The 14,291-nt window shown below is 44.6% G+C and overlaps 1 protein-coding gene across 1 annotated transcript in view; it reads left to right on the forward strand.

Moving 5' to 3' along the window:
* Window positions 1-14,291, forward strand: part of PHAX (phosphorylated adaptor for RNA export) — a 74,452-nt gene that overhangs the window by 22,930 nt on the left and 37,231 nt on the right. The window contains exon 2 of the mRNA XM_069227241.1: window positions 11,604-12,235. Coding sequence (XP_069083342.1) covers window positions 11,604-12,235 — 632 coding nt within the window. The remainder of the gene's footprint in view (window positions 1-11,603; window positions 12,236-14,291) is intronic.

Genomic DNA, 14,291 nt, shown 5'->3' on the forward strand with positions numbered 1-14,291 from the left:
TGTACTAGGAGGGTGATCGAGCGGACCTTCGGCCTCCTGAAGGCCAGGTTTAGGTGCCTGTATATGACAGGTGGATCCCTAATGTACTCACCAAAGAAGGTGTGCCATATCATCGTGGCCTGCTGTATGCTTCACAACCTGGCTTTGCGACGCCAGGTGCCTTTCCTGCAGGAGGATAGTCCAGATGGTGGTGTTGTAGCAGCTGTGGAGCCTGTGGAGAGTGAAGAGGAGGAAGACGACGGGGACGACACAGACAACAGGGACACAGTGATACAACAGTATTTTCAGTAGCACACAGGTACGAATCAACCCCGACATTTTACATTTACTTAAAGTCTCCTGCCTCTCTACTGTATGTGTTTCCCCCCAGTTCCTGTTAACTGAGTTGTGACTTTCCCTTCCGTTTTCAGAGCTGTGGGCCCCACTGCGTGACCTCTGCTTTGTTTGCCCATGGACTACAGCTGTGTGACAGTGGTATGTTGTCATCACAATGTAACAGAACATTTTGGCACCGTTATGTCTAATACATTTGTTCAAATTACAAGCAGACTCCAGATTTTTTAAGTGCAATAAGTGATTTTATTAAAGTGCTAAATTTAGGGACATGATTGTAAAACGGTGATGGGTGATGGTGGAGTAATGTCCATGGCAGAGTCCAGTTTTCAGTCTCACAGGTGCATTGTCCATATGCCTGTGGAAGGATGGAGCAGGGGCAGTTTAAGTTTGGACAGGGTGACAATGTGGGACAGTGGGATGACATCAGGGGGTATCGTTTGCTGGCGGGGGTCTTGGCAACCTACTCTGTCTTCTTCTGAGATCTCAGGTACCGCTTGCGGGGTGGTTCTTCTTCTGCAGGAGGTGGGGTTCTGGTGGCCTGTCGTTGTGTGGGGGCCTCCTGTCCACTAGCGCCGGCGGAGGTGGTAGCCTGGTCTGGGTCCATACTAGTGACATGGGCCCTTTGTGGTGCCACATGGTCCCGCAATGTGGTGACTATCTGGTTGAGGGCCACGACAATGGTCCCCATTGCGGAACTAAGGTTTCTCAGTTCCTCTCTGAACCCCATGTACTGTTCCTCCTGCAATACCTGGATCTCCTGGAACCTGGCCAGTACCATAGCCATCGTCTCCTGGGAGCGGTGGTATGCTCCCATGATGGAGGAGAGGGCCTCTTGGAGAGTCGGTTCCCTGGGCCTGTCCCCCCCCCCCCCCCCCGCCCCGTCGCACAGCAGCCCTCCCAGTTCCCCTGTTTCCCTGGGCCTCTGTCCCCTGGACCGTGTGCCCACTACCACTGCCCCCAGGTCCCTGTTGTTGTTGGGGTGGTGGGTCAACCTGGGTGCCCTGTAATGGTGGACACACTGCTGATTGACGTGTCCTGGAGACAGAGGCATGGGCCCGCTGGGTGGGAGCTGTGCTGGTGTTCCCAGAGGGGGTTAGGTCTGCTGTAGCCTGTGGCTGTCTGTGGGGAACCGACTGTCCCGAGGTCCCCGATGGGCCGGGCTGGTCATCTGGGTCCAGGGAGACAGAGCTGCTGTCATCACTGGGGGCCTCTTCTGGGGGTGGGATGGACATCTCTGGACCCTCCTGGGCGGTGTGGTGGCGTTCGGGTCCTGCAGGGGTATAAGAGTATGGTTATTGCTTCTATGTGTGCCATTTCGTGTAATGGGTGGGTGGCCGTGTACCCCAGTGCTGGCATTCCCTTGTGGGGGCTTTTGTGACGGTGGCTTGTGGGGGAGATGGGTATGTGCAGTGGCCATGCTTTGGTGATGGGTGTCCATGCTTTGGGGACGCATGCAGGGCTAGGTTTTGGGATGGGTGGGTTGTGATGGTGAGCCATTTGCAAGGAGTTGGTGTGATGGGGTGGGGGTGGGGGTGAGGGTGGGGGTATGATTTGGCATGCAGGTGGGGTGGGGGGAATGAAGTAGTGAAGATTTGACTTACCAGAGTCTATTCCTCCACCTACTCCTGCGAGGCCCTCAGGATGCAGGATGTGCAAGACTTCCTCCTCCCATGCTGTGAATTCTGGGGGAGTAGGTAGGGGTCCGCCGCCAGTCTTCTGCACCGCGATGTTGTGCCTTGATACCATGGAACGCACCTTCCCCCGTAGGTCGTTCCACCGCTTCCTGATGTCGTCCCGATTTCGTGGATGCTGTCCCACAGCGTTGACCCTGTCCACTATTCTTTGCCATAGCTCCATCTTCCTGGCAATGGTGGTGTGCTGCACCTGTGTCCCGAAGAGCTGGGGCTCTACCCGAACTATTTCCTCCACCATGACCCTGAGTTCTGCGTCAGAGAACCTGGGGTATCTTTGGGGTGCCGTGGGGTGGTGTGGATGAGGTGAGGGGTGGTGTTTGTGTTGTAGAGTGTGGTGGTGAATGGTGTTTTGTGCGTGGATATTGTGTGGGTGATGCTGTGATTTGCCTCTGTGTGATGGTCTACTCTATTCTGTGCTGTCTCTCTCTGTCCTTCAGTCGCAATTGTGCTCGTAAGGGTTTGTGGGTGATGTGGGTGTGTTTTATATTTTATTGGGTGTGTGGGAGTGGTGTGTGTATGTGTCTCAGGTGTGTGTATTTTGAATTGTCCAATGTGGTAGTGTTTTGTAAAGGTGTGTGTATTTTGACCGCGGCGGTGTGTACCGCCAATGGAATATCGCGGTTGAAAGACCGCTGCGGGGATTTGTGCGTCGGAATGGCATGGGCGTATTTCTGTTGGCGTGACGGTGGAGGTTTGGTCATCGCCAGTTTTTCGCTGGCCGTGGCTGTGGCGGAATTTTGTTGATGTCGGGTTTTTGGCGGTTTGCCAGTTGTGGGTCAGAATGACCGTGGCGGTTTACCGCGGCGGTGTTATGGCGGTCTTCTGACCGGCTGTAAGCGCCTTTTACCGCCGAGGTCAGAATGACCCCCTAAATGTGGACATCATCTCCACACGCTTTAATAAATTAACGTAGATGGTTTTGTTGCCAGCAGGGTGGATGGAGTATGCAGACAATACAGGAAAGCCTTTGGTCTGAAAGCTTTTCACATGGGTTTTAAGTTCACAAAACTCCTACAATTGCCAACCGATAGTCTGTGGTGAAAAGTACTTTAAAATGTTGGACAATTGCCTCAATATCAGAGAGCCCATATTTATACAGTTCCTCTCTACTCTCTGGCCACAGTGTATAATCAAATGCCTGAAATCCTTGAACTGGCATGGAATAAAAATTTGCAAACCACTCATCAGTGTACTTAACTACACTGGTAATGAGCTCACTCTCACTTTGGATTGTTGCTGGTGGTGGGTGGCAGCCTGATAACTTTATTTCCCAGCCATCAGTAGAAATGTTTCCTTTTTTTTTTTTTTTTTCTTGAGGGTGGTACAGTTTTTTTAAACTGCTGCATGTATTTACCCAACCCACTTTTAAGGCCTACGAGGGTCAATGCACACCTCTCTACAGCAGGTGGAACATGTAATAAAAGCAGTTCATTAGACTGAAAGAATGCTGAGACACTAGCTTCAGAACATCTCTCAGGCTGTAAAGGTTTTTCTTTTATAAATGTAAAGCTAGTTACAATTGAGAGGTACTTTTTTCATTAAACAGCAGAATCATCACTCCCAGCTGCAACCTGTCCCAGGTGTTGAACCACTGTCTGCAGGTTTTGTTGCATGGCTGCAAAAGCCCTGGTTTTGCCGGATCCCCATCTAACATGTTTAATATCAGTGAAATGTGCAAAATTTCATCAATTATTTTTGCAATTTCTTTGGCATCTCTTCGCCTCTTAGGACTATACCAGTAAAATTTGAAAATCCATTTCAAAGTTTCTTCAAATAGAGGGTTTGGATTTTACAGCGTCGAGAATTCCAAGCTTGTGAGCTACACAGTGGAACCTTAGAAGAAAAGGAACATCTTTCTTTAGACGTGCTGCAACTCCTCCCTTAGATCCCATCATAACTGCAGAACCATCAACATTGACAGCCATTAGTGATGGCCCTGGATATTCTGTAGACCTCATGCCTACTAAATCCAAAGATAACTTTTGGATTCCTTTAGCTATACCATCCAGAACACCGTGAGCATGTGCATGTTCAAGTGTAACAAGATCTGCAAATAGTGTAGGGTTTCCTATCACCGACTATTCTCACGAGCACAGTTTCCTGTTCAATGATGGCACCATCTGTGCTCCCGTCAGCAGTAATGCAAATGAAGCGAGAATTTGAAATTATTTTTTTGATTTCCCGTCGAAGTATATCTTGCCTCACATCTAATGAACTCTTAGGCTTTTTCACGGTTTGTATAATTTTCTCCTATATCCACACCAGCTTTATTCATATCCTTACATATGGTTTCCATGTCTGAGTGGCTTACCTTGTTTTGCAATTAGATAAGCATTGTTAAACACAATGGTCCGTTTCTTTCTTTCTCTCTCCTTCAGCTTTTGCAGTGCTTGCATGGTGAGGGGCTACTCTGTAGGGGGACTGGAATTTGTGGTACTCTCTCTAAGAGTCTGAGACTGCAATGCCGTTTCTTCCATTTATTGGCGGTGCCATGAAACACATGTCATATGTGTATTACTAGTTTCATGAGCTCTAATTGGTTCAATGCCCAACTGGTCACATCCACTTAAGAATGCATTTCTACCTGAACCTGAATAGCTGACTGCTACAGTAGGATATTTTTGGCGAATAGTGCAGTACATTTTTGGTCCTTCTCCTTCCTGGCTTTCCTTCAGGGCTAGCCATGGCCAGGATTCCACGCAGTCAATCCATCATACTTTTTGTTCTTATTTAGGTTAGGATTATGTGGTATGGTACAGCACTGAACCTCAGTTGCTTCTATTTGGTTTTCTTCTCCTGGCTTCTCTTTACCAGTGTCTTTACTTCTTTTTAATCCAAAGTTGAAAAGACTTTGCTGAGACACAACAGGACAAAGTGATCAAGTCTGAAACTACTTGATTTAGTTTTATACTCAGTCCAGAAATGTAGAGCCAGTTGCGGCAAGCCTTTCACATAGGAAACTCCAATAAATCTAGAGACAGTTTTCCAGACTCTCTGAGAACAAGAGGCTGAAGCAGCCTGCTGCAATGAAGATTTATGCTGCTATGGTTTGTAGTGATTCTGTTTCCAGCCAAGTTGTGAACTGGTGCTACACTGGCTGCACAGTAGACCTAGAAGCCAAAAAAGATTTACACTAAGAACAAGGATGTGGGCTTTTGAATCCCATTTAGGTAAGCTTGTCCTTTTCCAATCTACCATCCATGTTACCATTAAAAAAAAAATCAAAACCATTAGAAATGATGTATAATTGACTGCTTAAGAAAGATACCTCTTGTGATTAATGTTCCTGCTAGGGAGAGAGATGGGAGTTTTTTCTCTAGCGGCAGCCATAAAGTTAGACTAGAGGGTTAATAAATATGCTTGCTGCAAAGAACAGATTTATATTTTATGTCCTAGCTAAGTGGATAAGTAAAATCAGAGCCTTTACAAGTGCTTTCAAACAAATCAATGCATGTGAAAGGGGGCATTTGAGAGATGAGGGGCTAGGTGGTAGTGAGGGGATCCAAGGTGGTCATGGGTTTAGGGGGGCACCAAAAATGTCGGTTGCACAGGGCACCACCAATGCTAAAGCCGGCCCTGGACTGATGTCACAGGATGAATGACAACAGTGCAGACAGGTTCAAATGGAGGAAAATAAGCAAATCCCAGCAGCACTGGCATATGGTTTCCTACCCCTGCTTCACCCCCTTTCTCTTCCCAGGCCATTAGGCAGGGCAGGCCATCATCATTACACAAACGAACGTACATACTTGTAATGACGATGGCCTGCCCTGCCCTGCCTAATGATCACACGGGGAGAAAGACCCTCTATAGTTACTGTTAAACAAGGACCTTGCTGCCCATGTCATCATTAGGCAGGGCAGGCCTTTGTCATTACAAGTAGTTCATATGTATGCCTTCGCGTACGTTTAAACAAGGGCCTTGCTGCCCGTGTGATTATTAGGCAGAGCAGGCCATCGTAATTACACGTATTTATGTACTTGTAATGACTGTGGCCTGAACTGCCCTGCCCAGTGCTTAGTTTGTGCTTGTTTCCGGTGCTGAGCACCGCCACTTATTTTTGAGGGCCGGTGCTTATTCTTTTGCCCCAAGCATTTGCTGCGAGCAAAAGACCCATATGGGAAAGAGGGAGGAAGAGAAAAACGAAAAAGCGTCACAGGGGAGAAAGCAGAAAACTGCAAAAGTGATCTGATCGAGTGGCTTTAAATGGATTGAAGAGGCCCCCCCACTCCCCCAAGATGGCTTCAGGATTACGCTGCATCAGTATTCCGTGTTCCCACATTTAATTGCAGCAGCCCAGGGTTTAAGAGGAGGGCTTTGAGCACCGGCACGTTTTAATTTACTCATTAGGCAGGGCAGGTCATCGTCATTACAAGTACGTACGTTTGTGTAATGACGATGGCCTTCCCTGCCTCAAACATACTGGGAGCAAGGCCCTTTATTTACTGTCGAACAAGGACCTTGCTGCCTGTGTGATCATTAGGAAGGGCAGTCCATCATCATTACAAGTAGTATGCGTATTGACTATGGCCTGCTCTGCCTAATGATCATACGGGCAGCAAGGCTCTTGTTTTAAACGTACACAAAGGCGTACATATGTACTGTACGCCTGCCCCTTGTGATCATTAGGCAGAGCAGGCCATCGTCATTACACATATGTATGTACTTGTAATGATGATGGCCTGCCCTGCCCTGCCTAGTGATCACACAGGCCGACAAGTAAAACACGAACAGCATTAATTTTTCCCATCCTGCAGCCGTTAACTCAGTCTTCTCTGGTGCGTTGCTCTGGCGTGGCAGCCACTTGCTCCATTCCTGTTTACCCGCCACAGAGACAGAGTGTTTGGAGGAGGGTGTGCCACAGATTGATCGTGTCGGCGCGGGGGAGGGGAGCGCATACTGACAAAGCCTGATCGCTCACAGCTATTTACTGATTTAATGCCTACATGTACGTCGGACAATATAGCCCTTAAATCTTATTGCCCGTTGTAAAAATCAACATGGCTCGGGCGCCAGGCGATATTTCCCCATCCCTCGAACACCATGACCAGTCCAGGAGATATATAATTCTGCATGGTGTGTTAGATGGACAGGCGTGGGCACTGGGATGCACATATGCGCCCCCGCAGATGCTCAGGGTGACCCTTGATGTGGTGTCGGGTCATCTGACAGTGGCCGTCCCTGGGTTCCCGCTTCTGGGAGAGGACTTGAATGTCTTAATGGACCCTCAGGCAGATACTAAATCCCAAATGGGAGTGCACCGAACGACTAGGCTTAGATCCTGGTGGGCGCTTTGGGTGTAGTAGACGTTTGGCGATTCCATCACATCTTCACGCCTCAACTATTTCTATATTCCATCCTAGGACATATGACTGGCATCTAGGACCTGTATTCTCCCCCGAGGGCTCTTGGACCATTCACCAGTGCTCTTGACAGTGGGTGGGGGCGATGGCGGTGAGCGGGGACTAGGCCAGCTAAATGCATGGAGACTGTGATACAAAGACTTTGCGGAGGCGATCCGAGCCGCTATGATGGAATATTTTGACCTTAATAAAGTCTCAGTAAACTCCCCAATGATGCTCTGGGAAGCGTTCAAGATGGTCCTTAATTCCAGGCCTCTTCTGCAGTAGGGGGATCGAATTTGCCACTGTGAGTAAAAAATTCAGCGATTGGAAGGTGAGGTTGGGGACCTTGAAGGCGCCTCTGGAGCCCCCGCACTCATGCAGAGCAGTGCAAGTTGGTACAGGTGCGTTTGGAACTCCGGCATACATTGCTGGATACAGCCAAACTACAGATTTCACTCTGTTGGATATACAAGATGGGGCATAACGCAGGCAAGCTCATATATTGGCTGGCTACTGGAGACTGTCCCTTCACTGTGATGACAGAACTGAGATCTGTGGCAGGCAAAACTATAAATAAATGGTGTGACCGCCTTAACGCAATGCTTCGCCTCTATCAACAGTCATATGGGCTGGGTGCTGGTTATCCCATTAGACCTTTACTCCAAAATGATGCTTTTAGGGATAATTGACTCAGTGGTAGACTCAAGGGTGACTTGCTCACTCGTAGCAACAGTAATTATTGTGGCAAAGAGGGATCTTGCTAGGCACTGGAGGGAAAGCAGGCCCGTCCCTGCAGGAGTGGATCCCTGGAATGGACCTATGTGCAGGTCTAGAGAAAATGTTCTATTGGGGGGGCGGGGGTAGAAGGGTCTCTCAAAAGTTCCCCCGAATCTGGGGAGTGTGGGAGGAAAAGTTTGATTCCTAATGACTGTGCCAGTAAGTAGTGGTCACGATTATTTAAATATGTACAGCAATACTGACTGATTTCTACCACTGTTGTATATGTCTCTATACAGAATATTTCCGTTGCTAAATGTTCACGATGTGGCCCTGCGGCTTGAGCTTGATGCTTCTCTTGTGATGTTTGTTGACTCAATATAAAAGCAATAAAACTGTTATAAAAAAGCTGAATTATAATCATGTAACTGGACTTTGGTACACAGATGACTTGGAAATAATTGATTAGGTCTACAGAGAAAGTTGGGGAATTAATGTGAAAAAATCCAAGGTGCTGGTATTTGGCTTCAGCCTCAGTGTTATGATGGTCTAACAGACATCATTTGGAGGGGATGAGATTGATTTCTTGTTTAGCACTCAGTTCTCTGAAACTTTGCAGTGGAAAACCCATTGGTTCAACTTTAAACTAAGCTGACAGCCATGGGCTGAAATCTTGCTGTAGGAGGCCCTCGTATTGCAACCTCATCTTAAAGCATTTAAGGCTAATTGTCTGAATCACATTCTAGACTTATCACAGGGTATCACCTGGAAAGTTGAGTTTAAAAGCTGTCTAATTGCTTGCCGACAGTTCCTTCTGATCTGGCTCAGGAGTCTAGAGAACTCTAAAGTCAGAAATATTGTAGAGGCTTCATTGGACGAATAAAGTAGCGCCAAGAAAGTGGGTTAGGTGGTAGTTTTGGAGAGATACTGTTACCTGAGTATAGAACAATGAGTCCAGGATGTTATCACATTTGCCCACTGGTGGCTTTCACTAGAAAAATACAGCAGGTGTATGACATTGCAGCACAGTTGAATTGTATTTGTGGTACCCTAGGCATAAACGGTGCCTATCTTCCAGACTGCAGACCGTCTGCCACACTGCATATAAAACAATATAATATGGAAACCTTCATTCAAACCTTCCCCTTCATTAAATGAAACATAAAAGTAAACAAACCTATGCACAAAATCCTCTGAAAACCCCAGCTATGACACATTAAATGACAACTAAATAGCAGTGCATCCATGCATGTAAAATCCAATACAATGCTGCAGACGTACTAGAAATGATTACACCATCTTTATTTCCAAATGCAGATATAGTCTTGCAGAACCTTTGGTGTCCTGCACACTGACTTTTCGCGTTCTTTGGAAAGTTTGCCCAAATCTTGCCTCTTCACAGCAACATTCTCTCTGGATTCACTGTTTTTCTGTTAACTTCTCCAAAAAACCCTGCTTCCCTAAAGTACACTTCTTTGCAATCAAAGTCGAACCAAATTCTTTATTTCTCCAAGATCATTCTAACTGTCCTATTGCATCTTAAATCTCAAAACCTTCCTGGGAAATGTTTCTCAGCTGCAGATTCTGTTTTTCCAGAATTCTACGTGTTATGCTATGAGTCTAAAAGGCATTTGAACAAATTGGAAAGCAACCATTGGTGTAATAAATGCTGTCCGACCCTGTGAGTCTTTGTGTAACTGTGATATACTGAGCCCAAATCTAATTTGGTTAACAATTTGGGGTCAGACAACATTGTCACCATTTCCATTATATTTGAATTGAAACTTTTTTGCAGTAATTTATTCAGTGATCTGATGTCCACACTTAGGCAAATGTTCCAGTTGGCCGCCTTTGTCACCACCACTGGAGCCCACCACTTCGTTGCCTCAACAGGTTCAGTACCACCTAACTTACACAGTTTTTTTAATTTTGACTTGGTCATACACATCCACAGACAACATCTTGTCTTTCGTAGATACAGGTTTAGCTCCTTCTTTGAACTTGATCTTGCATAGATAGATTTTTAAACACCCGCAGTATTCTCACGGAAAACACTTGGAAAGTTTTTAGTTCAGTCTTTACAACCTACCTCAAATTATTGCACTTGTACCGGAAGACATGCACTGCATCCTAAAGAACCTCCAGCTGTTTCTGGTGTGGCCACAGTAAAATCTCATCCTCTTCGACTGACTGACAGACATTCATTACCTACAAAACACCTGCCACTAAAGTCTAGAATAGCTTCAAAATAACCCCCTGTTTTTATCAACTGTCTTCCATATCCCCCTGGCTTTATATCTGTTCAATGCTGCACATTCCTTTCTGTAAAACAATTTCTATACTGTTTTTCGGAAATTATGGTGCGTTTTTAGAGCAAGTGTTGAACAATATCTTCACCTTCACTTTATTCAGAACCACCCATTCTGAATGATTGTCTTATCCTTTCTCTCCCAGCTTCAAAACTATGTCCTCACATATTTATTTTAGTTATTGCTTTCTCTGAGAATACTTGGGGGTGCGACACCTGTCCAACACTGATTTATATGCTGGACATTCCCTATTACTGGCAACACTGGCCTTTATAGCCTGACTCTCCGGCCTTTTCTTGTCTTCCTGCCATTACCGCACTACCATGTTCTCTCTTCTCTCCATATTTCTATATCTTAATGACGCACCTAATTATGTGTTGTATTCTCCTCTACTTTTTCTGCCCCTTTACGTGAGCCATCCAAAATATATTTCTAGTAACGTGGAAACCCTCAATAAATAATGCACACCTAATTTTTTTTCAAATTTATTCGCCAAAGGGGTAATTTCTGTCCATGTCTGACAAATTATTTAAGGTTTTCTGAACTGCTTCAATGCTTTGAAATAAGAGAACCATTTTTTGCTCTGCTCGCATACTTGGCCCATACACTCTGTAATAATTCTTGAGTTCCCATAACCCCCGAACCCCTCTTTTTTTTTTCTCGACCAAATTGATGATTCCCCAGGATGACTTAAAACAATTCTGCTAGCTTTATACTCTACATTTACACTTCCAGCCCTGGTGCTTGTGCCTATACCCAAACACCCAAACCACAAACGCACTAAACAAACAACACTAAAGTGTTGACAGTGTCCACAATTAACTCAAGACTCAACTAAAAGTGCCTAAATTCTCTCAAAGTCCTTCTCCTTTCTCCACAAACCAGAGTGAATACTCCCTTAATGCAGAGCTCAAATGGTGGGGGTCACAGTTTCTAAATATTGATTTCTTCTGAAATCTAAAAAAATTATTACAGCGCTGCTCATAATTTAGGAGAGAATGAATAGGAATGGTGTGTACTTGCCTGCACTGTCACCGCTAACAATATTAATTTGTTTTCTTCTTAGCTGTCTTAGTTGTGTCCATACCCTCCGTGATTGTATAAAAAACTAGGTTGTGAGCAGTGAGTGAAAACAGTTATTTCTTGCACGGAAGTTTGTTTTAGCCTTGTCTTGTTCATTGTTTTTTTTTTTTTCTCTCCAGAAATCTTTCTTGAATTGTACAGATCGAAGTCTTCAAAACATCGCCTTAACCCTTCCATCTAGCACCAGTTACCGGACAACTAAAGGTGCAGTTTCAAGTGATGAAAGTGCTTCGGACTCTGATGATGAAGACCGTTCCCTGTGGAAACGACAGAAGCAGATTAATCTGCCTTCTAAACCGGAGCCCGTTCCCTTTGTTTTAGGGTATTCAAGGCCAGCTGCACCCCCCATGAAAAAAGTGAATAATATCTGGGGTTCTGTTCTGCAGGATCAGAATCAAGATGCAGTAGCATCAGAGCTTGGTATTCTGGGAATGGATGGGCAACTTGATATGAGTCGGCAGTCTGAGGCCTACAATTATATTTTGGCTAAGAAATTGATGGAGAAAGAAAAAAAACTAGGGGGAGAGGAGATGGCAATCTTGGATAAAGAGCTAGATGAGTATATGAATGAGGAAAAAAACGAGGATAAGAAACCAGCCCACAAAGGGGAGGAAAATGGACATGCGCATCTCAAACGAAAGCGGCCTGTGAAAGAGAGGCTGGGGGAACGATTGGAAATGGACTTTAAAGGACGATTTGAGATTACAGAGGAAGATACTGAAGAAAAAGTTGCTGATGAAATTGCTTTTCGGTGAGGTTTGGGGGGCTTCCATCATTTATTTATTTATTTATTTATTTGTACTTTACATTGATGGTCGTTGCTCACAACAGTGTTTTGTGTATGCAGAACAGTTTGAAAATATTTTACTCTGTGACAGTTTATAGGTATTTTTGCCTATCTTATGACATCAAAAGGCACAATTACACATTTGACACCAGTATCAGGTCTCAGTCATGCTGAACTTCAGAGCACCTCCGAGCCTTTCTACTCCCTAGCAACTTGGTGAAACTAAGCCAAGCAACAGCTGTCTGTGTGCATGGCTTTTCCATCCCACTGGAAGTGGATAGAGAGAGCTAAATGGCAAAGAGCAGCAGCTGCTCTATGGAAAAGTGTTAATGGAGAGAAAGTGGATAATAAGAGAGTGAGCGAAAGAATCACTCAAGCTGGGGCTTTGCAGTTGAGTACAAGGAGACTACCTATGCACCCTTCACAAGACAAAATGTAGTCAAGCAGAATTGTAGCCTCAATCCGTTATACTTTTTTGGAGTGGAATAATAGATGAAAAATATGGCTAACTGTGCTAGGTTGTAATCTGGGGAGGGTGTGACATAGAGGTTATGGGGGAGGTGATGCAACTCGTCAGATGATGAGTTGTGTGAGTATGTTTGACCGTGTTATTTGGAGTTCTGATTTAAAATCAGATAGGGAAAATATTAGAGATTGACCAGGATGTGATAGCCAGTCGGCATGTGAACTTGGTTAGACTTGTGCATCAGAGTACCCATGTGAGGAACATCACCTCTTGAAAAACCCTGGTTAACATGATAACCAGGGTAATATTGATGTGGTGTGCTAGGTGAGATTGCAGTGTAGGCCATCGACTGCCCAGCCCAACTGTTCCTGATCTAGCCTGTAATGACTTGGTCAGGCTTGTTCAAGTTCCTACAAATAGTTTAAAAAAAAAAGACCAACAGTGAGCAATAACGGTTATATCATTTTGTGTCTTTTGGCGGTGGAATCACACGCCCTGGAAAAGTCGCATTATAGAAGGACTTTTAAAAATAAATACAATTGTTGAAGGGGGAGCTTGAGTGGAGGTTTGCATTTTTAATTGTTGTGTTAAACTTTGTAATGATGCACTTCTACCACCTCTCTTCTGCTTGCTTAAACGTGCTTTAATACAATCTAGGAGTGCAATAGACTTTTTTTTTAAATGTAATATGGTTAGATACCAATAAATCACTGATGCAGACGATCGATATGTGAGTAATGAATTCTGTCCTAAGTAGTGCCCCATTGCCTGCATTACTCTTTGCTGTCCGGCAATCCATTATTTGCAACTACCAGATAAAGGTTCAGTGCCCCAAAATGTTACCAGAAAACAACATACCAGCCCAAAATATATTGCATAATATCCAAAATTGCAATATTCATGATCAGAAACATTGCCTTCTGATCAGATGCCCGTCAAATGCTGCTCTTGCTCTAGAGCTGTTCGCCTTCTCGAGGAACATTTTTAAATCCAATTTGACAAAACGTATATTTTACAAACATTTTTTGTTTTTAAGTCTTCATTTCTTTTAGATCTGCACTTCGGTTACTAAATTTCAAGTTTAATAATGCTTGTCCATGTAGGTAACTGTTTTAACATGGTGTATAAGCTGTAGTAATCTTCTTATAGAGACTTTTAAACCAGCTGTTCTTTGAGCTCTAGCACTCCTGTTTATTTTGCAGTGGGTGCAGGATCAGCAGGACCAGGGTGAAATGTAAAACTAAGTTTATCTTCTGTCTCATCTTCGGCTACGCCATTCTGAGAAAGTACTGTGTGTGAAATTCTCTAAGTCAACATAACAGCTGCCTATGGTTTTTCATTGATGTTTGAAGCAACGCAATACCATTTACGTTTACTGATTATCTTTAGTCTTGGTTTTGCATCAATATTGATTAAAATGCTTTTCCACATGTATGCTTGTGGTACAATTTTGTATTATCTCCAATACGTTTCTCTTATTTTTATGTTTGCTTTTGTAACATATTGTATGCATTTCAGTTATATTATTTCTTATTGTCCTGTAGAAGAGTAGTG

Source organism: Pleurodeles waltl, chromosome 1_1 (genome assembly GCF_031143425.1).
Source record: "Pleurodeles waltl isolate 20211129_DDA chromosome 1_1, aPleWal1.hap1.20221129, whole genome shotgun sequence".
Classification (NCBI taxonomy): Eukaryota; Metazoa; Chordata; class Amphibia; order Caudata; family Salamandridae; genus Pleurodeles; species Pleurodeles waltl.